Consider the following 24,369-nt stretch of genomic DNA (forward strand, 5'->3'; position numbering starts at 1 on the left):
AACAACGGCGCATTAAAATAAGCACTTTCTCACTAATTAAGTTTCTGGCAGGATGTCGATGACAACTTAAAACTATAAATATAATGTACAGAATTTATTTTTCTCTTTTTTTTTCACGAAATTTCATCGCCTTCAGTTAAGAAATTTGTGCTTTTTTTTTAAGATTTTGCTGTACATCATTTGAGTTTCCCTATAAGGCCGATATAGCCTTTAGTTGGCGGCCTTGCCAATAGATTTGATAAAAAAAAATATATGTATAATGTACCTTTAGTTTCACGTTTTCTTTTATGCGGTCAGTCCGCTTGAGCATGAGCATAAAACACCTCATTATGGTATTTTTTTGTAAGAATAGAAGAAGAGTAGAATTCCGGCGTGCTGCTAAGGGATTCGATTGACAATCTTAGTCTGTCCGTTACGTGATAGAAGATAACTATACCACAAAATGTAAGACATAAGCAATTTCAGTCTGTAAGAATTATATTACATTGTCAAGATATCGCAAATAGCGATATCTTTATCAATAATTGATTCAGTAGCAACTCTTTAATTCACTGCTTCCGGGAAAACGAACGTTGTACGTCGCTGTTCTTGTTTATTTACTTTAATTAAATTCAAAACATCGATACTTATTATTTTGCGGAACACAGTTTACTGATAAATTAAAAATAACTATCTGCTCAATACAAAATCGAGGGTGTAATTATATACTGTACAACAATCTTTGGTTAATGTAACAAGATGATGCTTAGAAGCATACTTAATTTTTATAAACTAACACCTTATCAGGTGGTTAACTAGGGCAGAATTTTGAGTGTTTTTTAAGTTACAAATATTTAAACTGTTGGTACGTAAAGCATAAAAATGGTACGCAGGTTTATGATACAGAAATTAACGAATTGTAACTTAACTTTTTTATTTTGTACATAATATACTATTTTAAGCGTTAATCTGGATCCAAGAAGTGTAACGAGAGACGCGGGCATTGACACCAGGGAAGAAAGCGTCAGCGCATCCGAGACCCCATGAGCAGACACCAACGACGACGCGGTTATGGTAGAGAGGACCGCCGGAGTCACCCTGGCACTGGTCACGACCACCGACGTCGAGCCAGCCGGAGCACAGCATGTTGTCGGTGACGGGATAGCCACGAGTAGCATAACGAGTTCTGCAAATGGCCTGATTTATGGTCCAGATTTGTACGTGACGAAGCTGCTCAGACGCCGGACCTCCAGACTGCAAAATAAAAAAAAAAACAATGTAAAACAATTCATACATCAGGGAAGTGCCTCAAAAATATTCAATAATAAAAAAAAGACGATCAGTAATAAAAATAGATGAATATTTTGTACATAATCGATAGATTTTCTTTTAAACAGATTCTTGCTTGCTTTGGAAAATTATTTGTGTAAGAGTTTGATCTTGATACTTACGGAGGTAGTTCCCCATCCAGTAGCCCAGACGACCTGGTTGTCAGCAAGATTGTAATTAGGGCCAGCGATAGTTGCTGGACGAACTTGGTTGTTATGAGAAATAGCGGTGGAACTACGCAAGAGGGAGACGTCGTTGTCGTAAGTGCGAGAGTCGTAATTAGGGTGCACGATTATGTGGCTAAGAATGTGGACGACACCGCCGCTGTTGGCCCAAGTAGAACCGACGCGGATTCTCCATCTGTTTGTTGCGTCGCCACTGTAAAAGTAATTATTATTGTGAATTAAAATTTAATCACATAAAATTTACAAACTTACAAACAAACAAATCTACAAACTTACAAATTTTACCTCTTTATAATATTAGCATAGATTGCAGTTATTGAAATGTCTATAATTTATTAATAACTTGACAGTGTCTTGACACTAAATGCGCGAAATTTACTTCAACCATTTTTCTCGGAAATGATTGGTTCCCGAGTTAGTCATTTTTGAGCATTCAATGTATAGTGAACAACGCGATATATCTCCGCGCATGCCTACGAGATTTCTGGCGGCGGCGGCGCGCTGAGCGACGACATGTCGCGACGCGTCGTAGGTATCAAAATCAAAATCAAATCATTTATTCATTTAGGTCAAATGTTGACACTTACGATAGTCGTTACAATTACTGAATCTACCACTAGCTCGGAAAGGGGGTAGAGCCTTATGAGAAGAGCTAGCGAGAAACTCACGGCCACTCTTTTCAATCGCCAAAAGTTTTACAATGTCATTGTGGTTGATACAATAATTGATCATGCGATGAGCTGCCAACAATCAGCGGTACGTACGCGTACCACCACGTCTATGCGCTCACTAGTATGTATTATTAGATAACAATCTCATGTATCGTTTATGGTAGGTATCGTAAGTACGCTCGTATGTTACAATAGCTCATAGTAAAATTGTAAGTAGGTAGATACCTACTTGGCTTACGTGAAATCAAACAATAATAGCAAAATGTAACCAATAATAAGAAAGTGCTAAAACGAATTGTTATCAATGTCTATCAACACGCAATTACCTGGTGTATGGCGAGAGTTTGAGTAGGTACCTTTGGATCCGGACGTACAGGTGCAGAGCACGCCGTGCACTTCCACGTGCTTCACCATACATAGCACATCAACATTTCTTCCTATTTACGAACACAACTGCACTTCGAAAACAATAACAACAAAAATAATAACAATAAAAACACTAACAGCTCAAAACCGAAACAATAACAAGTAATAATAAACAACAGTTCACACACGACACGACGAATAGGACATAACGAACGACACCGGTGAAGAGCTTCCGTCTTCCGCGAGCGAATTGCTCGAACTATCAAAGAGAGCCGCCGGCGCGGGCGCCTCTCCGCTCACTCGCGCCGCCCCTCGCCCGCGCCACCCGCTCCCTCCGCGCCGTCCGTGCGCGCGCCGCCGATTTGGTGACGAGCGACGAGTTAGGATCCCAGCGAGAGATTAGATTGAATAAAATATTGATGTGGCATTAGGTACTATTTTTACTTGTCACAGTTGTTACTGGTTGCATTGTAGTTTTATTCAAATACCGAATAACATTACAAACATTATTGATGTAAGTTTAAAATACCTACTTTGATATTTAATAACATAAAATCAGATTAAAGTAAATAAAATAAACACGAAACGTTTATTTAATTAAACCATAAAAAATGTAGGTACATAACAATGATAACAATCAATATCCATTAATATTCTTATCAGAGAAACTAACTTATCATAATTCATTATCCCCGGAGAATTACTTAGCATTCATTTTGTCGCATCCCATCTATGTAACATCCACGCGCGGTCGCGGCGTCACGCGTCACTACGGCCATCTACTTTTCGAGTCGCACCGCGCTTGTATGAATGAGCGTGTAAATATCGAATAGAATAATAAGTTTGCAAGAACAAATAGAACAAAGCGACAATACTTGTTAAATTGTTTATTAGAGATTTTTATAGCGCTAAAGAATATCAATAGTATTTTTTGTCGTTCTGTATGTATTTGTACGTGTAATAATAATAAGATATCACACATTTTAAATCTTATTAATGTACCTTTTATCGGAGAGCGGGATAATTATGTCATTTTCATTTTTAACATAGAAGAACAAATACTAAGTAACGCTGCATACTAGTGAGAGTGAGGCTGACAGCTGTGTGCGTAATCGTGTCTGTGTGGCGCGCGTAGGTACGTCGACCGTCGCGGCCGGCCGCCGCCGGCGCGGTGTCGTTGGCCGCGGACAGCTGATAGCGAATTTATACGTTGTTTTAATCCATTGCTGTTTTTTGTGAAAAACAGTAATATGACGGATTTTTTCTCATATTCATGTTGCACTGTGTAGTATTAACGAAATAATACCGAAAAAAAATAAAAAAAACGCATAAAAAATCGGAAAAATCATGAAAAAAGCGATGAAAATTTTCAACGCCATAAGCACCAGAATCATGTCTAGAATCATTTTTTTTTCGTTTTCGGTAGCCTGTCTGTTACACCCTGTATAACTTATGTCTTTTTGCAGTAAAGAAAAGTTTAAACTCTATAAGATATTCCCTAGGTACACCTCAAATTTTAAAATATTTATAAATATGGACAGTGAAAATTCTGAACACTAATTCCTTATTATTTTGTATGGTAAATTTGCTTACACAACGCAGTGGGCGGCTGTTAGGATGGATCGGATGTTGAGGAGAGAACCACCACATCTTTGCCAGTAAGTATTAAAGTTCCATGTGTAAAGAAGAGAGGTCATCTCAGGGTACTGTTCAATGGTAGTGACTGATCCACCAACAATCCTCTGGGGATTGGAGGGGACGGCTGAAATAAACAATGAATTTAACCCATTACTGTCCTACTGCTGGGCAAGGGTCTCCTCCCGTAATGAGGGAGGGGTTAGGCCTTGAGACCACCATGCTGGCCAAGTGCGGGTTAAACTTAACCGAAATTTAAGGTATTGTTCCTCAAAATAAGAATCTTCTAAGAATTTTTTTTTCTGGTGATTTAAAATTAACAGGGCGTGTTGAATTGAGAAGAGTTTAGTAAAAATAGTACTGTTACATAACGTAATGTCTTAATTATATTTGTTAATATAAATTTCATGTTTTAAAGGTTTCCGTTAAGAACTTAAGAAAAATATTTGGCATATTTGATTATTCAACTTCACGCTACAATATAGCAGTTCCAGAAATGCCTTACGAAAAAAAATATCTCAGAAATCAGATTAATAATTGTATAAAATAAAATCAACCCTGTCCCATGCAGGGCAAGGATTCAAAATTAAGGAGAGATTAATAATTATAACATTATAAATAAAATGAACTGTGCTTACCTGCCACTGCCGCAAAGCATACGGCTAACAAAATAAGAACACGCATGGTTACACTTCTTCCGAAAATAAGAGTAATAACTTTATCAATTCAAACTTTATTTATACTGTGGTTAATCGATTCATTTGAAAAGTTTATCTTTAATAATCTTAAAATAGATTACCAATTTTGTCGATTTAAGGTTCGTATACAATATTCTTATCTCTAAGCTTAATATAATTATTCCAGGTAATTATAATAGCGTGACGGAGATGACTCGAATGTATTATAGGGGCACGCAGACGGCGTAACAAAATAATTAAAATATCATATTTACTTCCACTATCATCATACAAGTAGCTGCTGATGCATAAAATTTCATATTTTAATAAAAAAAAAAAAGAAACATTGCATTGTGCAGCAGCTATTGTTTTCTTTCGTTCATGATTCGGAAATAACATTTTGGTTCTTGGGATTCCTGAATGTCATAATCATATGATATCATCTTTGTCAAATTTATTTTGCCTCTTTTTTATTGCACACATCTCTTGTTTCTTAAGCATTAGACACAATCCAAGCAGTGTAGCTGGAGACGCGAGTATTGACACCAGGGAACGTAGCGAGACCGCATTCAAATCCCCACGAGCAGATACCGACAACCACTCCATCGTGGTAGAGAGGACCGCCGGAGTCACCCTGGCACTGGTCACGACCACCGACGTCGAGCCAGCCGGAGCACAGCATGTTGTCGGTAACAGTACGGTTACGTACAGCGTAGCGGTCTTTGCAGGTTTGCAGGTTAATAGTCCAGACTTTGACTTCGCGTAGAATTTCTGTACTGGCACCGTACAACTGGAAAATTATTTTTTCGATAATTACGAAATTACTGATAGCATACATTCAAAGTAGCTTACTTTAAATTCGATTCGATGACATGAAATGTCTCAGGGGACTTAAACAGTCAATAACAGTTGCGACAGTCTTTCAGACAGTAACGCGTAGTCACTCCAGTAGCGTAATTATCTACAGTCGGTACTATGGGGCATCGAGAGTTTGACATTTCATATATACTACAAAAATAGTTTCCGAGGACTGAGACTGCCCGCTAGAAGCGCTATTCAGAGTCTCCTTCTAAATTTCTTGATACAGAAGTTTATTACTCTGACAATAAAACTTACGTATTGGGCACCCCATCCAATAGCCCAGACGACTGCATTATCGGGAACAAAGTAATTAGGTCCAGCAATACGTGCGGGACGAACACTCTCGTTATATATGATTGTAGTAGTACTGCGCAGGATAGCGACGTCATTATCCATGGTAAGGAAGTCATAATCGGGATGGAGAATCATGGTGTCAAGGATGTGAACAACACCGCCGCTGTTAGCATTAGTAGATCCGACGCGGAATCTCCACATTTCTTTGGTGTGGTTACTGCAAGACGTTTGATATTTTAGAGACAATTTGTATACAGCCTGTTAATTTTATACGAGCAATGATTTTATATTTTGACTGACAGTGTAACGTAACCTGAAGATAGTAAAATAATAAAGTGAAGATATTAAATTGATATAAATCCGTCAGCAGAATTATTGTAGTTTTCATATCGAGAGATAATAATAAATACTTCTGCAACAAATCGTTTCAAAAATTTTGTAGGCGTACTTACAGAACGCAATGAGTAGCTGTTAAGACCGATCTGTTATTAAGAACAGAGCCGCCACAGTATTGCCAATATGTGACAAAGTTCCGTGAGTACAGAAGAGCAACCATTTCCGGCCATCGGGTAATGTGGGTTTCCCAACCACCTACAATCCGTTGGGGAGTGTAGGGAGCGGCTGTAAACGTAGCCACAAGTTGAATAAAGAATATAAAAGAATAAAGAATGTAATGTATGTTTGAATGTTTAATATTTTTTACACTTAATCTGCAAAACCGTTTTGGATAGTCAAGCAGAAATCATAAACATAATAAAGAAAATTGGCATATCTATTTCATACTTAATGGTTCGATTTTAGGAGGTTAAATAGTGACGTTCCATTAGGTTTGTACGTAAAGGTATTAGATCAATCTTATCAATTGTTTGTGATATGTCACAGAAGTTACCAGACATATTTATTTTTAAGTTACAATTATTGCTGTCAATTTCGAATTGTAACACACAGTATATTATATAATTTTAATAAACTTACCTGCGACAGCCGCAATGCAAACGGCGAATAAAATAAAGAATCGCATGGTCACTTCCCTCATACAATTCAATAAAATACTGCCATCTGCGATGCCATTTATATTGTCTTTTTACAGCTTTTATCACGAATAATAAAACAAAATAGATTAATTACTTAGGGAAACTATTTTTTTGTCGATAAAATGAAGATTATCTCGATGTCTCAATGAAATTTCGGAATAGATTAAGATTCCTTAAGATTTTATATTATTGGTCTCGTTATTATCATCGTCTGTGCGACCGCTGATAAATACTTAACACTAATATTATACAATTAAGTTTTGTACTTTCAGTCAGTATAGTCCTAATTAATTGCTGCAGCAGGTGAAAACCTTCTTATGGTAATTTTTATTAATTACACATATTACGAATATATAAAAAAAATAAAATGGGTCTGCTTATTTGTCCTTCTAATGACTACTACACAAATGCCAGCATTACCGGCACAAACCGCGAAGAGCTGTCAATATCCAGCATTATCAATCGAATGCTAGGAACAAACGACGCCGGCAAGCCGCCACACCCGCCAGCGGCCATGCCCGGCGGTGTAGCCTACATGCGTTAAAAATCACTTATGATATTCTGTTTCTATACAATCGTGTACGGCCCTCATCTGGGGTCTAGGGAGTGCCCCTGTCAGGACGAGCTGACCGAAGCGCAAGGGCACTACCTACGTTTTCTTGAACCTGTCGGCCGCGCCTAAAGAGTTTACAAACTCTACAGCTTAGTCGGAGTACTTCGCTGCGATTTAAGTGTATGACGATAATTAAGGGTTCATGATTTATTGTTGAGCATGTAGGGTTGAAACGTGGCGTTGCATGAGATCTGTACCTCGATTCTCTACCACTATCGACTACCGACAACCGGCTAGCTATCGACATTTGACATTTAGAATGTACTGCCAAAATGTTTCCAACGACACCCGTCAGAGGCGCTGATCGAATTTTCATACAAAATTTCTCGATGACAGGTCGGTAGTCGGTACTCGATAGTAATAGAGAATTGAGCTACTGATTACTTTTGGCAGTGCTACATGGCCTCGTCTGGGGAAAATTTTACATGAAAATGTTATTCGTAGGATGTCATACTTAATTTATACTATGTGGCGCGTAAATAATAGGTAACGGCTGCTATATATTATGTGTGAAATAAGAAAAGAAGAAGTGTGACAATTTTTGTTTTTACGTAAAAATTGAGGTCAAATATCGCTGTTTCAGCCGAGTATACATTTTTTGTTATTATTACTGCGAATTAATAAATTAAAACATCAATACACATGTATTTCGGAGAAGTGTATATCTACTTTGTTTTGATTATGGATTATTTTGATAAAATTCAATAAGCAATATTAATTGCACTGTTGACGGTAACTCATCATTCATTGATATGAAAAGAATGACCAAGCATTTTATGTATTGATTGTCGTTTACATTAAGATTGCTACTTAAGTTGTTGAAGTTTTGTTGTTCACTATTTTGTTACATTTTGGCAGAAAACTTATGAGGATATATAACAGAAACCTTAGTAATGAAAATCTTTAAACTCAAGCGAGCCAGGTGATAGACTATCCACAGACTGGTGCTGGCTGTCAACTGTCAACGTAGGCGTATTTTCAAAATAATAAAACATTAAGAAAAAGATGTATTGCCTTGCAAAACGTTCATAACACACATAGCAATAATATTATACGTATATTAAAAACATCAAACTCTTTTTTTTAATTTAATTTTACAAAGGTTTTTGTTAAATTTTAACATCAAGTTACAAACTCCGGTATGTTTGTAAACAACGACTACATAACAATAACAGGTAGCAAAAACAATTCCTTTCATTTTATCATAATTTATTATTAACTATTTAGTATTTAAGCGTTAGCTAGAATCCAAGAAGTGAATCGTGATACACGTGCGTTGACACCGGGGAAATAAGAGTCAGCGCATCCCTGACCAAAGGAGCAGATACCAACGACGACGCGGTTGTGGTAGAGAGGACCGCCGGAGTCACCCTGGCACTGGTCACGACCACCGACGTCGAGCCAGCCGGAGCACAGCATGTTGTCAGTTATGTTGCGACCACGAGTAGCGTAACGAGTTCTGCAAGTAGCCTGATTTATGGTCCAGATTTGGACGTGACGAAGCTGCTCAGAGCTGGGCCCGTTGACCTGGAAAATATTAATAAAGATTAGAGCATTAAGAATACCATTCGGCACTTATAATTGCAGCCTCTAGTTTTTTATTTGGTTTTCATAAGGCTTGGCTGTAGAAAGGTGGGTTATGATGCATGAATTCACTATGGAAACTTGTTAAAACGCACATCTCAATTACAGCTTTCCTGACACCCTTAGTGCCTCATGTGTCTAGTCATACCGTGCATAAAGCGTTATAAACTTTCATGGTTTGACTATGTAACGTAGTTTGGTTAAGGAACCCGTGTCATGAGCAAGATGCCTTCATAGTATCTTATGTATTTGCTATAATTTATGATTACTTACATAAAGAGCACCCCAACCAGTGGCCCAAACGACCTGGTTATCAGCAAGAATGTAGCTGGCACTAGCAATGCTCGCTGGACGGACTAGGGTGTTGTGAGAGATAGTGGTGGCACTGCGCAATATGGCGACGTCAGAATCAATGGTGGCGCCGTTGTAGTTAGGATGGATGATAATGCTGCCCACGTTGTGGACGACACCACCGCTGTTGGCCCAAGTAGACCCTACGCGAATCCTCCATCTATTTGCGGGGTCGTTGCTGTAAAAGACAGTCATCGAAAATGAATTTTAAATGATTAAGATGGTTCAAGTTGGTGTTCCTAGTGTAGACCTTAAAATTTTATATTAACTTTTTATTCGTTGGGGCTTTCGGGATGCGTTTCTTATGGTGCTAAAGCAAGTAGTGTTTCAACTACGCAAACTTTAAGGTTATGAGATAAACTTACAAAAGTAGTATAAATTGGTGGTGATCTTTTCAAAAAAGAAAAAGGCAACCCTCTAGCAATTAAGAGGCTGCTGTTGTACGTATTGGTTGATTTGAGTAATCTTCTTAATTGAATGCCATATTGCTGTGCCCATCCAAATTCATAAGACCAATATCGGGAAACATAACTTATCTAAAGTATTAAATTATATATGATACTTACATAAAACAGTGAGCGGCTGTCAGAATCGACCTAGTGTTAAGTACAGCACCACCGCAACGTTGCCAGTATGAGCTCAAGTCCCAAGTGTATAGCAAAGAGGACATTTCAGGGTACTGGTCAATGGTGGTGACCGCTCCCCCTACAATCCTCTGGGGATTGGAGGGAACGGCTGAAAATAAATCATAAACAGGAATTACATAACGATCTTTAATGTCTGTATGGAGATTAGAAATCAAGCAATTTATATGACGGGTCGTGGAATTATTACGTAATCATTTGTACAAATTAGTTTAGCTGGTCAGCTGTTTAGAGCCTTCAGGTAGTTCCAGATAGTAACAAGTACAAATGCTAAAGTATTTTTGTTGTAGCAATCCAGTAGATATAGTTGGAACAAAACTGTTGCCGAATGTCTGCAGCAGCTGGTAACTATCTGGAGATAACCGATTACATCAAAACAACATATTATTACGAATGGAAATACAATAAATAGTATCGTTATTTTCTGGATCTCTACTACCAATGAATCTTTTTTCATTTCTGTAGAGTATATGTCTAGTAGTTTATACATGTTCTTTGGCTAATATGATGATAATGTACTCATAATTAATATGTTATAATTATGAACACTATAGCAACTATACAATGTAGTATACTATAAAACAACTTACCTGCAACGGCCGCAAAGCATACGGCTAACAAAACGAAGAGACGCATGTTGAACAAGTCCACACTAGGAACGATATGATGAGTTTGATTCGCAATGTTCTTTATACTGTTTTAAGTAATCCACGTTAAGATAATGAACTGAATTAAAGGATCAATCGTTAGTCATTATGTTTGATAATATTATTATAATAATCTTTTCGCCGTAATTGGCGAGTAAAAAAGATAAATTGTCATGATGCTAAAGGTACAAATAGATAATTATTTAAACTTTTAGATGTGAGTCATCGGATCAGCTGAATTTAGTAAATAGTTGTTTACGGTTGTATTAGTTAAGATGGTCATTATCAATCGAACCCAGGATTTCGCACACTGTGGCTACTAGTGTGCGAGGTTGTGGGGTCGATTCCCACATCTCAATGTTTTGTATAATCCACATAGTTGGTTACGGTCGCGTTGTGCTTTGTATGCGTTGTTTGACTCACCAGTCGTAAGATTGATTCTTCGTACGGGAGTGCTTAAGAATATTTTTTAATAATTGGCTTCTCTATCGTGTCACGTTCGTGTATTACATTCAGCATTAGTCAACTATACAGTCACGGTGAAAAATAATTTATGAAAACCGCTTTATAAATAAATGACGAGTCCCAATGTAATTGAGACGCTTTTGCATCGTATCAACTGAGTACACAGCAATCAACGATACGACATTATTTCTTGACCGCTGGTTGACGTTTATCTGTCAACAAGAACCCAGCTAGTGGCACTGGTACAGTAATTATACTGATTTGTACCTCGATTCTCTACTACTATCGACTCCCGACAACCGGCTAGCTATCGAAATTTTGACATTTAGAATGTACTGCCAAAATGTTTCCTACGACACCCTTCAGAGGCGCTGATCAGATTTTCAGATTTTAGTCGATAGTAGTAGAGAATCGAGGCACGGGTTCTCGGTATATTCATGTATCTTATGGTTAGTGGTCTCGAGGTGTCATGGTGTTGAAACATTTTCACGTTTACATCGTGCTACATACATACATGCGGAGTTCCAGCCTTATATTCAAGATACAAATTGCATGTAAATAACAAAGAGCTAACGAGCGCGGTCGACGTCAATGAAGTCAGTATCTGTTCCGGAAGACTGTTCCCAACTCGGCCGCTTCAGTTCCGATTTAACTTATCGTTGTAGACAGGGCTAATCAATACTGTCAGCCCCAAGATTCTGAGTTGTTTTGTTTTGAGTTTCAGCATGTTTATTTGGTTTAGGTTATAAGTAGTCAAAACTGATATGGTAGTGATGCATTCGAAAATTATTTTGGTCAAGTAGCTGTGATGTGGTCGAAGGAGAATTGCGAGATGATTCTAAAGGTTTGAAAATTTTAATACTTTAAGTATGAACGGCGCGGTGCAATACTATGCCGTTTTAGAAATCGGTGCAAGAAACATAATAATATGATAAAGCCAATACTGTATCCTTTTTTTGAGCTTTTTGTATATGTCACACTCAAAACTCTCAACCGCTCAAAGCTACTATTGACTAGCAAGTCAGTCAAATGCAAAAATCTTCGAAGAATATTGTTCCTTTGGGAGCAATTAACCGATATTTATTCACATGCAATTTTAAATTGAGTGACGTCATTTGCACAACTATAAATATCTAGTTGCTTACTAAAAGTGTTCCAACAAAGCTTAGTTTTTAACTAGAAATTATTTGAAATTTATACTTATTCATTCATAAGTACCTTATTCCGATCCATGCCAAATAGTGTATGAATATTGTAAACTGAAACATATCGAGAATTGTGTTGACGATTTTTCGCGATAATAAGTAGCTGATTAAATAAACAAAAACATTTATATAGCAAGCCAGCTATTTTTACATAGAACCCTGGTTTGCAAAACGACTATATTACTAAAATATTACCTTATATTCTTACGAGTTTCATCGCCAAATTAACTAAAACATACCTGAAACAAAGGAAAAAATAAAAACTTTTTGATTACTCATCGCGTTACTCATTGATTCTTTTGCGTTTAATACTTAACTAAGTAAGTCAATATTTCAACAACGACTTTTGATTCCTAGATGCACGTGTATCAGATAATGGATTAAACAGCGTTGTATATTTAGATTATTGAGGTGTTTATCAATAATTATTTGTTGATAATTAACATAATTGATCATTTATATTTATTTTAAACCATTTCGATTATAGAACTACGAGTACAGAAAATGTTAGAGGTCAATGTCAGTTCATATCATCAGTTATAAGTCTTGTGTACATAGCTAAATGAAATGTCTTTCACAAGCGCCGCAGAGGGATTAACCTGTAAGGTAAACAAAGTCATCATTGTTTAAATTTTTGTGGCGCTTCCCCAAAAACGAAAGATTGGATTCAGCATTTCCATTCAAGACAAAGATGGAACAATTGCTTTAATACTGCTTACACAATAGTTGCAAAAGTTAAAGACAATTTAATACAATTTCCGGTGAAAGGCAGTTGGCAACGGCACCAACACTTTCGAACAAAGGAGGAGATAAATACAAATAATTATAGAATAAATTTCTCTACTGAAAGCGAGCGAATCATCGCTTTGTTGCTACAAGTGGTCTTTATTTATGCGATGAATTATTTAACTTGTTCCAGTCCAAGTTTTCATCTGTTGTGGCTGACGAATGCCAATGTCAGTGGCGAAGAAGGCCGAACAGCGGCGGAAATGGCCGAACACCTGGATCGATTTTTCTACTTGAACTTGCCTCGGTTCATGTATGCTACCGTTCCATTTATAGCACTAGATTACGGCTGTCAGAAGGACATACAGCTGTTTATGTTTTCCAATGCCATGGCATTAGTTTGTTGACAACAAAGCGCTACGTATAAGTGGCAATGAATTATGTGGTATCGATTTACTGATCTGATCGTGTGCACCATGACCTCTACATTTATTTCAAGACCATGTGTAAGGATAGTTTAATACTATTTCTGCAAGACAATTATTATTGGTATTTGTACTGGCTATCATCTTTTTTTGGTTATCTTATTTCTAACTGAACGGGAGTTATCTCTTTGTTTATCAGGACAGAGATTAAGTCAAACCCTCTTAGGACACACGTCTATTTGCGCACTGGTTATAATTAGTGAAAGATTTGCATAAACCAAAAAACAAATAAGACTATTAGAAACCTAAACTATCTATAGAATGACAAATTGCCCCACAAGTTGTGCCGCATTAAACGCGTCAAAAATTGCTAACTCTCAACAATCGTTTGCTGAAGTGTGCAACTAATCCGCCTCAAAACAAAACTACAGTTATTATGACTGAAAAAGAGGGTCGTAAGGTGATTTATGTGTATCTTTGGGAGCGATACTAAAAGGTTGATGGCTGATGGTTAAGATCGATCGGTTTGCGTGATTAAGTATCGTTACGCACAATCGCAAGACCAATCCCATGTTTACATTATTGAGGCTAGTCTTTTACTTTTGGGGTTCGTTGGTTACTTTTGCTAGCGCCGTATTGAGAGCATGGGTATGTTAGTCAAATATATAATAGCTTGTGTTTCAGAGACGAGTTACTTAGGCTGTCATAATATAAAAAACGGTATGAAATAAAACAAATTGTTTTATTTTTCTAATATAAAAAAAAAATATTCGACACAATTAGACGAAAGCTCACAAAAGGTTATTAAAATATAAATGGAACGTTTAATTTTTGATGAACTTTTCATTTAATATATCCGCTATTTCATTCCCGGGCAGGCTGGCAAAATCTAGATATGAATAATCTTTATGCAGTTAAAACTATTAAAACAACTTTATTCCCTTTATAAGAATATTCAGGTAATAGAGGTAACATAACCTTGTCAACTGACTATTACAGTCATTTCCATAACCAAACAAAATTTAAAAAAAATCGTGAGCTTCAAACGGAAGCCATACAACTAAGTTCCTTTGAAAATAAATATAAATAAATTTCAATGCTTCCCCGTCAACGTTCGAAGGCGATAGCATGAAATGAGTCAGGCCCCGGGCTCCGCGTAATCGTCAAATAAATATTTTTATCGTATTACGACGCGCAATATTACCTAGGCGAAATTGAAAAGCGCGACCAAGTGTAAGGGAAGTTATTCAACGTGTAAAATACATATTTTCTAAGGAAAAATATTAATAAAATGAGAAGAAACGATGCCCTAATTCGTTAGTGATTTATACAGTTTCATTTGAGTAGTAGTGGACCAACGGCTAAGGTATTGGGCTTAGAATCGGGAGATCGTGGGCACAAATTTTTGGTGACCAATAGCGCGATTCTGTACAGACGGTACTGCCGAGTATCGAAATTTTGACATTTAGAATGTACTGCCAAAATAGTTCCTACGACGCCCGTCAGAGGCGCTGATCAGACTTTTATATAAAATTTCTCAATGACAGGTCGGTTGTCGGTAGTCGATAGTAGAAGAGAATTGAGCTACAGTTTATACGATATTGTATCGACACATTTAATTGTCATATAAACAAAACAATAGATTCGTGGAGCCTTGAAAGCAAGTGACATTGTCGTGTCAGTGGCGCATTGATTTGTGCTACTATTATTGTATCGCCCTTGATAGTTTGACTGAAGGGTTACGCCATGACAGCTGACGACGGTGAATCAACATTGACATTACAACTGACTAGTTTGTTGACTAATTTTACATTTGGTTTATTTTTAAGGTATTTTATATATGTGTAGTTTTTTCTGTAGTCGAGTATTGAAAGTTTGGCACTTAAAATATAACAAAGCATTAGTTCTTACTACTGTACACACTAGTGAATGATTAGTCTTTCACACAAAAGTGATGTTCAACTAACCGGTAATTGATAGTTAATTGTGGTAGAAAATAGTCCTTTGCCAATATAGGTTAAATGAAAAGTTTTCAATTCAATTACAGAATAATCCCCTCCCTCTTGTTTGGGAGGAGACCCTTGCCCTGCAGTGGGACAGTAATAGGTAAAAAAAACAATATTTACTTTGTTTATTATTATTATTTATCAGACCCAGCAGCATGGCTTATAGATAAACGACGAATAATTTATCCGATAGATAAAGTGACAACAAGTGTATGAAGAGCATTGCCAAAATATTTGCTAACCAATAATTTTTCTGTAGAAATGAAGCCGCATGATCCGGTTTAATAGCTTCCGAAGAAGTGGAGCCGGGTAAAGTTAGTGAAATGTAAGAGTGATATTGTTTATTTTACCCTAATTTTGTATTTTCAACGGTTATGTCAATATAATGGGGTTTATAAATATTCTTCACGGTCGCATGTGTTCATTAATATTTCAGAGGACCACGTTGATCGACCTTACTGTCAATGTTACCCTTGGACAGTTACTATAACCTTGACATTATTACCACGGACATTTGTATTGAACCAATTTACCAACCGTCTATAATTACTCACCTTATACTTGAAAAGTTCTACAAAAATAAAAGTCAAGCTTCTGAGGTTTTAATAGAAAATCCTAAGAAACATAAGCGATAATTTCTATTATAGGAATTAGTATAAAATTATTATTTTCATACTACATGAAACGAAAACACACCTGACACGTGCTAATGTCAGTTCCTTACAACAATCTTTAACCACTAAGCTAGGCTGATTTTGGCAAAAACGTAATTTATTCCTAAAATTGCTGCAGAACTTGTTTTGCAAGCCTACATGTTGTTTTCTAATCTATGATTACAATTTGATATGGAATAGTTATTATCCTTATAATCCCTTTGCAATAAGTCACAAAGTAATCATGTAAACATCAGTACATATCACACACACAGAAAACAATGGCAAAACAAGAATAATGTTGGAGGTCAAAATTAAACTAAGACAGTATATTATCTTAACAGTAGATAGGATACATTCGCCGTTTGATTCGTTGTATCACTTACAATACAATGGAATCGAGATATCACTTATTTTCTTCAAAATGTGTGCATGCAAACACTACGCTCTAATCACGGTCTCATCACGGTCGCATCACGGTCGCATCACGGTCACGTCACAGTCTTGTCACGCAACCGGTGTGCAGCTTCCTTTCAAAGTGATCGCAAACAAATAGGAAACAGTCGTAGTAAGTGAACCGTGGCTATTAGGCTGACGCCTTTGTTCGACCGCCGAGCTGGCGATGCTAGTTCAAAACAGCAATTTACAACGTTCTCGTTACTACGGTAGTTTCACAGTGACGCCCCAAGTTACCGACTAACGAGACTTCCAGGAATTTCTCTACGTTTACATCAATAATATACTGTCACTGAACAATTGTTGAGGTTTCGCTACAATTGTATTTTTACAGGTTTGTGTCAGTTCAACCATTTTTTTAATATATTGGTACCTTAACAAGTGAAAATTTGTCATGATACTTTTCGTTACTTTATGAGACAGTTAATTATTATGTAAATGGTGAGACTGGTCCATAAACTACTGCAAACTATGCTGCATTTTATAGCGTGTTGATGTTGCCTACCTGATAAATTTTATTGTAAAAAATACATGTCTTCATATTCACAGCGTTATAAAGCTATGGTGCTACATTGAATCTCAGAGAGCACGTAAAGCTGTCGGTCTAGCGCCTGACTTCTGACTGCCCGCACCAATCCCACTGGGCTTTGCGAGTGATAGAATTGAGTGTACCTGTGTATTGTGTTCATACTTGGTCACTAAATTCAAACTCTCATACTGTAAACTGTACTGTGTCTGCAGTGGCCAAATATGGGGCAGCTGGTTGATACTACAAATATATAATCACTCAGCTGACCCGCGCAACTTCGCTTGCGTCACATAAGAGAGAATGGGTCATATTTTCCCCCGTTTTTGTAAAAAAAATTACTGATACTCTGCTCCTGTTGGCCGTAGCGTGATGATATATAGCCTATAGCCTTCCTCAATAAATAGGCTATCAAACAGTAAAATATATTTTCAATCCGCACCAGTAGCTCCTGAGATTAGCGCGCTCAAACAATCAAACAAATTCTTCAACTTTATAATATTTAAGTTGGAAGAAAATTATGTGTCAATATAGGTAAATAACTAGTTACTAGATTGATACTGTTAGCAATATGTAATAACATGACTTGCTAGTTTCAAACAACACTGCACGAATACACGAATGATCGAAGAAATTGAATTACGTAGGTTCATAAATGGTCTGCCACCTATTTCACACCACAATCTATGTATCGTATTTTCTCTTAGAATTATTTCTACCTTTCAAGTAAATAAAAATTGTCGTATTTTTTACTTAATAAACTTTTCGGCAACAGTTGTTTGCTACAAAAGGTGTCTTATATTATTATATTGGCAATACATAATTTATTTTTATAAATTGATGCTAAATCAAGTCCAGTTTCTCTTGAATTATATTGATATTGGTTTAATAGTTACTTGTTATCTGTAATCTATAAAGACAGGTCCAAAACATTAAAAATAAAAAAAAATATTGTAAAATTAAAAAAATAAAAATAAATAAATGTAACCCATTTATGTCCCACTGCTGGGCAGCGGTCTCCTCCCGTAATGAGGGAGGGGTTAGGCCTTGAATCCACCACGCTGGCCAAATGCTGTTTTAAACAAATTTTTAGGCATGCAAGGTTTCCTCACGATGTTAAAAAAAAGCAAAGTTAAAATAATGTAAGTAAAAAACCTTATCGAGAAACTCACTCGTAAACCAAACCAGTCGGAAGATGTTCACCGCAAAAGATAGTTCCTACGTTTTTATCGAACACAACTTTTCGCAGTTATAAGTTTTTGCGAAGAGAAAAATAGCAGTTGTGCAACTCATATACTTATTAGCTATTATTGAAAGGAAAAATAGATAGTAGTTATAAAAATAATAAAACGACATAAATAAATTGTTTGTAGGTATACTGAAAAAATAAATAATTTGAGACGAAATTTCAAGAACCGTTAAAATAAACGTTTCTTTAATATTTACATTTATTAACATAATTAATAGTATATGAAAAGTATATAAAAAAAAACACATAGGCAGCATGTGCTAAATTATTATTGATTCAAGCGCTAGAGAAAAATACTGCTGCGCAGGTAGTCAATATACTAATACGAAATAGAAAATTGTTTCCGAACTTCATGATTTCTTTCTAAAAATATGATTTATCCGTCTCCTATACATTTTGGTGTAACGTGAGCGATATTTTATGCTATTATTAAGGGTATCCATGATTGATTTATTGTGTCATTTTGCCCGTCGCTCAACCAAATCGGGTATCGGAAATGGATGGAAAGGTCCTCAATTTAGTTTTTATTGCTTTGGTCATTTTTACGTAGAGGCTAGTGATATAGAGATTTGGGTTAGTCTTTTAAGGAAAGGTAGACGTAAAAATAATCATAGTAAACAATAGTAATTGCGTACATCATTATTTAAGACTTTTATATTTATAAACAATACATTTTAAGATACCACATGATTTTAAGATACATCAGCATAAGAAAATAACTGTTATTATTGTTAAGGTAAACTGAAGTTTTTTTTTCTGCCTACTAAATAGAAACCCTCACGAATTGCTCATATATTCCTAGGCAACCACATTTCAAAAATAAAATGACACATTTAACTATAAAATTTTAATTATCAAGACCTTTTTACTTAACCTTGCCTTAAAACCCAAGTTATATTTTTAGACCATATTAAACATATTTCCGTTTACGTAAACCATGTAAAAGCAAGTCAAAAACGCAAATTCGTAATAAACCCGTAACTCACAGTTATAAAACTACTATTGCCATTAAAATTAGTCGCGTGAACACGAACCATGAAAGTCTGTGAATTCAAAACGCTGAGAAACCAGAACTGAAACGAGCTTATAACTTTCCCAAGCAAAAGAAATTCAGTTCCGTTGCTAAGCTTGCTAAACTATAAATAGTTTTGTGGTGTAGTGAAATATTTTATTTGAAAAACTAGTAGACGCTTATGTGTATTTATAAGCATTGCATTAAATACTCCGTCACGCAATAGTAACTGAATTTGAATGGAATCTGGGACACCGGTTGATCCACGAACAGGATTTTTTATCATAGTTAAAATTTTTGTGCGATCAGAATACTATCTCATAAGGCAACATGTATTTTTAAGTTACACATCTTTGCATAAGTGGATAAATATATCGTCAAAATAAGAATTCGACACGATGCACGATGTTTCGATGACTGTAATTCAAAATGCACCGAATCATGACAGTTCCACTATTTGGTTCACAAAACTAGATCCTTAACCCGACGCTCGACGTTCTCTTAGATTAATATAAATAAAAAAGAATTAGGAGGATTACTTTCCGTAACTCCAATCTAACGTTCTCTAGCATAAATTAACAAGAATTGAAATAATAAGAAGTATTCTACAACTTCAATCTAACCAAAAACAAACCAAGATCATTCTTAAAACGAAATAAAGTCAGTCCTTTACCCAAATAAGATTCTTTGACGACATAACCGTGCAAAGAAAACCACATATCTGTGAAACTTGCAAGCTCTTTCTATATTCCAGTATTTCTCTCGTGTTTCGTATCGTGAACGGTTAAGTTACAAACTTGTGCCGGAACTTTGTCTACTAAACTTTGTACTCGCATCGGATTACGGATATGTTTTGTTTTTGTATTAGGTCAGTAGGGCTTCAGCAGGTGCATGATCGTGAGCAATAATCTCGTATGTATAAGGTACTATAATTTGGTATGAGATATGCATGTTTTGTACATTTCTGCAGTAGTCGGCTCAAGTTCTGGAAATATGAGGTATATGAAATCAATCCTTTGTAATCATAAGACTAGAACAGCTGCGGCTGAGTGTGAAATTTTATCATCCTTTTCTATGTATTGAATTAAAATTGACAACGCTCATAAGCTCTACGCTTTGATTTGTGTTTTTGATGATGAAAATGTCTAAAATCACTTTTTCCATATTTATTTGACTTACAGATGTCCTAAGTATTTTTAATTTAACTCCATCATTATATTAAGGTTTTCAGTCCCATCAGCATATCATAGAAAAAAATGTACAACCATATTTCACCAACTTTGGCGTCAACCGCAGTCATTACTCGACTAACATGTGGAAAATGACTAATTTCCGGAAGTAATATGTAAATTACGAAAGTCCTTGACATCACAATAAAAAGGTAAAGAAAATAACAAATGTATTGTTTCTCCTTGACTCTCTTACCTTGAGTTATACTGCTGTAACCATCGGGAGTCATCAAAGGCGTGCCGCCCTCGTCGTACATTTTGTTAGTTGGATTTTTATAGCGTTTTTAAACCTGATTTGATTCACATCACTTTGAATTTCACTGATATTTTTGGTTGCATCATTTTAAACCAATCTTTCACCCATAGTTTAATATTAATCAATTAATTTTATTCAAATTATACCTCGTTGAAATTACAATTCATTAATTAGATAATTCACTTCATCACTTGGTTACTGTTGATTGATTTTTTTTATAAATTAGAACTAATAGCAATGGCCATTACGTTCATATCAGAAAAATAGTAGGCGTCTATTTATTACTTCTTTATACATACGATACGTACATTTAATACTCAAAAGTAATATTACTAGAATTTGTTTACTTGTCTTTTAATTATTTTTTCTAATTCTATTTGACAGACTATATACCCTAGAAGTCTCTGTATCTACTACTACGCTCTATAACATACAATACCCGCAGTTAGCTTTTCCGTAAAGTATGAACTTCTTTAGGCAAAGGTTGAACAATTCATTAAGCAACCACCGCTATCTCAAAGATACGACAGAACTTCAAAACTCGGTGAACAAAATGAAAATGATAGCAAATATCAAAGAATAATTCAGGTGTTAACTTACTTTATCAGCGTGTTCCAGACAACTTTGTACATAGAATTGCTGAAACCCTCCTTACAATTTCATTACTGCGGTGCCAGGGCTTATCATAAATCATGATGAAATAGAACATCTAACAAGCTTATTTACAGTCAATGTTATAACAATGAATTATATTGTTGTATTACATGTTTATCTAACATTTTGTTTGATTTTCATCTTATCACATTTATTGTTTAATGACCAAAAACATCAAGTTCAGCTGTCTAAGTTGATTTATTATACATCTTTGATAGATATTTGGTGTTCCAAATGAAATATACAGCAGTAAGATAGAGAAGAATGGAGATCATGGAATTAGATTGGTCTGATGACGTAAGTTAGTAGTAACAGAAAGTAATCTCAAGTATATAACCTTCCAAATGTCCCTCAAATTAGCTACCTAGCACTGGAAAACTACCAACACCTAACACTGGAAACGGACTCTAGGTAATATTTGCTAACGGAACAGCTGAAAAATTACATATTAAATAGAAACATAGCTCCCGTGTGGCACAATAAAATTACATATACGAATACACTAAACTTTAGTTTGAACACTAAAATTGTCGTTCAAATGTTACAACTCTAACAGGTCTATATTGACCCACTTCAGGGAGTTTGAATGAGTTGAAATTTTGCATACAAATGTTGAAGCGCCTGCATTTTAGCTACTTTAGAACGGTGTAACCGTCCACTAAGTTGAAGAAAACTACTTGAAGGAACTTACGGCACACGAGATCTTGGTTTATTTGACTGATAGTTGCACATATTTTATCACTGAAGTGCTTACATGAAGCTATAAAATAATCAATTTTGGGTAAATAATTTGGTTTGTAATGAATAGACGCCTACATAAATCAAAACAATATATTACACTTTGTTGACTAAGAGTACTTTACAAGTAAAAAATTATGGCTAAGAAAAATCTGAACGTAAAAAGAAAAATATAATAACAAATATTGGCAAAATTCTGTCATACACATAACATAACTAACAAAACAAAAGTCATTGAACTTCATACCCTTAAGTGGTTGCCAAAATTATTTACTTCAATATCACAATAACTATTTAACAAATATAACCGTTTTTTAACCGTTATTTTTAGTAAAGCACATCACTATTGCGAATTTATTCGGTTTTTAGCATCACGTCATCACTTATACAACAGAGCTTTTAGTTTTTCAACACAATTTACGTTGTTTCGCGGCCGCGGGGCACGTCGATACGACTGTGGTGGTGGGACTTCACTACCACCCCGTGGTACCACCATGCCACATGGAATTTAGAATTGTAGATGCGGCATTTGCATGAACGGAAAGTTTTTTTTTAAGTATTTGGAATTTTAACTTATTTATTCAATGTTTTAGGTTTAGTAGCAGATAGATAGATTTTGGAAATAAAGCTGATAATACATTAGATTAAAAAGAATAAAATTTTATGTAAATAAAATTAAATTTACAAAAAATACACGAGCGCTTTCCACGATTAATTTGTGGCGAATACATTTTAATTCTATAAATATAAAATACACAAAAAAACCTGAACCAAAAAACAACACGCTCATCAAAATCCCATACTTTTGAAGTCGTCAACAATCGGTAATCCTAAACAAGATATGCAAGTAACATTCTCGTAAACTGGATGGGCTCAAAGGCTTTAAATATTGATCCCATTGTCACAAGTCGCAGGGAACTTGACATAATTTCCTTGGTATGCGGAAAGTACTGAGCTGTAACTTTGATAGCACTTTGACAAATGAACATTGTGGAATCTTATTGGACTCATTTGTAAGTTCTCGGCAGTATTGAACCGGGTCAATACTGCCGATTAAAAATATTAATAATTGAAAACAACAATAACAATAATTGAAAGATTTGAATGGATCATTTTGGTTTTCATTGAGTTGACTGAGTTGTATACGCTTTTGGGTTATACTAGTTTTAGACCACGACTTTGACCGCTTGGAAATATTTACCGGGGTAATAAGTATTGTGCATGTTTATCCAGGTTATAAACTACCTTTATACCAAATTTAATCAAAATCTGTTCAATAGTTTTTATGTGATAGGAAACAAAGTAGCGTGTTTATTGAATAACTCTTACGCTTTGACAGAATCTTTACGTGTTTACTGTCAAATCATCAAAATAATTGCTACTAGTTATCCAACCTTGTAAAAATCTAAATGTGATTTGAGTAACATTTTTCTTCTTTTTCATTGTTGGTATACGCGTAATTTTTCAAGTAAATACATTTTAATTGAGTATTATTTAAAACCTCAGCATATTTTAAGTAACAGTAGCTATTTCAGCCTTATTAGCACGATGTTTAGCTAATTCTTCGCAGGGTGCTTAGAAATTTTACACTCGGCAGGTAGACGATAACAAATATTTTAAAGATTAAGCAAGATTAGAGCGATTAAAAAATAAAATATATAATCATTGTTTTTGTTGACTATGTGACTGCTGAAAACTAGTGTAAGGTTCAATGCCGGGGTAGGACAAATTGCTATAGGTTTTTTTTTCTCTTTTAGAATATTCTTAATAGTAACCTAGAGTTTGGTAACACTGCGGTAAGTTTACAGAGGGAACATACATTGGCTATATGTTCCCTCCCTGTTACCTGGGACTAACAATAATGGTGGTATAGCGTGGCTGTATTTTTAAAAACCTGCC

At 35.6% G+C, this 24,369-nt stretch overlaps 3 protein-coding genes across 4 annotated transcripts; all 3 read right to left on the reverse strand.

Moving 5' to 3' along the window:
- Positions 1–888: 888 nt before the first annotated feature.
- Positions 889–4,921, reverse strand: LOC142976225 (trypsin CFT-1-like). Of its 2 annotated transcripts, XM_076119510.1 has the most exons (4): positions 4,804–4,921; positions 4,124–4,292; positions 1,431–1,686; positions 889–1,233 (listed from the first exon to the last, which is right to left on the reverse strand). In XM_076119510.1, the coding sequence occupies exons 1-4, from the start codon at positions 4,847–4,849 to the stop codon at positions 937–939; spliced, it is 768 nt and encodes a 255-aa protein (XP_075975625.1). In that variant the 5' UTR covers positions 4,850–4,921; the 3' UTR covers positions 889–936. The 2 variants fall into 2 exon arrangements, with proteins under 2 accessions (XP_075975625.1, XP_075975633.1); XM_076119518.1 differs by lacking the exon at positions 4,124–4,292 and having other exon boundaries at positions 4,804–4,869.
- Positions 4,922–5,063: 142 nt separating this feature from the next.
- On the reverse strand, positions 5,064–7,025 carry LOC142976242 (trypsin, alkaline C-like). The gene is made up of 4 exons (XM_076119530.1): positions 6,973–7,025; positions 6,450–6,618; positions 5,959–6,214; positions 5,064–5,632 (listed from the first exon to the last, which is right to left on the reverse strand). The coding sequence occupies exons 1-4, from the start codon at positions 7,016–7,018 to the stop codon at positions 5,336–5,338; spliced, it is 768 nt and encodes a 255-aa protein (XP_075975645.1). The 5' UTR covers positions 7,019–7,025; the 3' UTR covers positions 5,064–5,335.
- A 1,650-nt stretch (positions 7,026–8,675) lies between these two features.
- LOC142976249 (trypsin CFT-1-like) lies at positions 8,676–10,960 on the reverse strand. The gene is made up of 4 exons (XM_076119542.1): positions 10,814–10,960; positions 10,146–10,314; positions 9,502–9,757; positions 8,676–9,171 (listed from the first exon to the last, which is right to left on the reverse strand). Exons 1-4 carry the CDS (start codon positions 10,857–10,859, stop codon positions 8,875–8,877), a joined length of 768 nt encoding a protein of 255 aa, XP_075975657.1. The 5' UTR covers positions 10,860–10,960; the 3' UTR covers positions 8,676–8,874.
- Between the last annotated feature and the right edge of the window lie 13,409 nt (positions 10,961–24,369).

The sequence above is a fragment of the Anticarsia gemmatalis genome, chromosome 1 (assembly GCF_050436995.1).
Source record: "Anticarsia gemmatalis isolate Benzon Research Colony breed Stoneville strain chromosome 1, ilAntGemm2 primary, whole genome shotgun sequence".
Lineage (NCBI taxonomy): Eukaryota > Metazoa > Arthropoda > Insecta > Lepidoptera > Erebidae > Anticarsia > Anticarsia gemmatalis.

Excerpts from the sequence above, each read along its gene's own strand:
- LOC142976225 (XM_076119510.1), bottom strand. The coding sequence starts at position 4,849 with ATGCGTGTTCTTATTTTGTTAGCCGTATGCTTTGCGGCAGTGGCAG. Across the intron at positions 1,687-4,123 it reads ACAGCCGCCCACTGCGTTGT|TGGCGACGCAACAAACAGAT; the intron begins GTAAGCAAATTT and ends TTACTTTTACAG. Across the intron at positions 1,234-1,430 it reads CTGGATGGGGAACTACCTCC|TCTGGAGGTCCGGCGTCTGA; the intron begins GTAAGTATCAAG and ends TTTATTTTGCAG.
- LOC142976242 (XM_076119530.1), bottom strand. The coding sequence starts at position 7,018 with ATGCGATTCTTTATTTTATTCGCCGTTTGCATTGCGGCTGTCGCAG. Across the intron at positions 6,619-6,972 it reads TTGCATTGCGGCTGTCGCAG|CCGCTCCCTACACTCCCCAA; the intron begins GTAAGTTTATTA and ends CTACGTTTACAG. Across the intron at positions 6,215-6,449 it reads ACAGCTACTCATTGCGTTCT|TAACCACACCAAAGAAATGT; the intron begins GTAAGTACGCCT and ends AACGTCTTGCAG.
- LOC142976249 (XM_076119542.1), bottom strand. The coding sequence starts at position 10,859 with ATGCGTCTCTTCGTTTTGTTAGCCGTATGCTTTGCGGCCGTTGCAG. Across the intron at positions 9,758-10,145 it reads ACAGCCGCTCACTGTTTTAT|CAACGACCCCGCAAATAGAT; the intron begins GTAAGTATCATA and ends TGTCTTTTACAG. Across the intron at positions 9,172-9,501 it reads CTGGTTGGGGTGCTCTTTAT|GTCAACGGGCCCAGCTCTGA; the intron begins GTAAGTAATCAT and ends AATATTTTCCAG.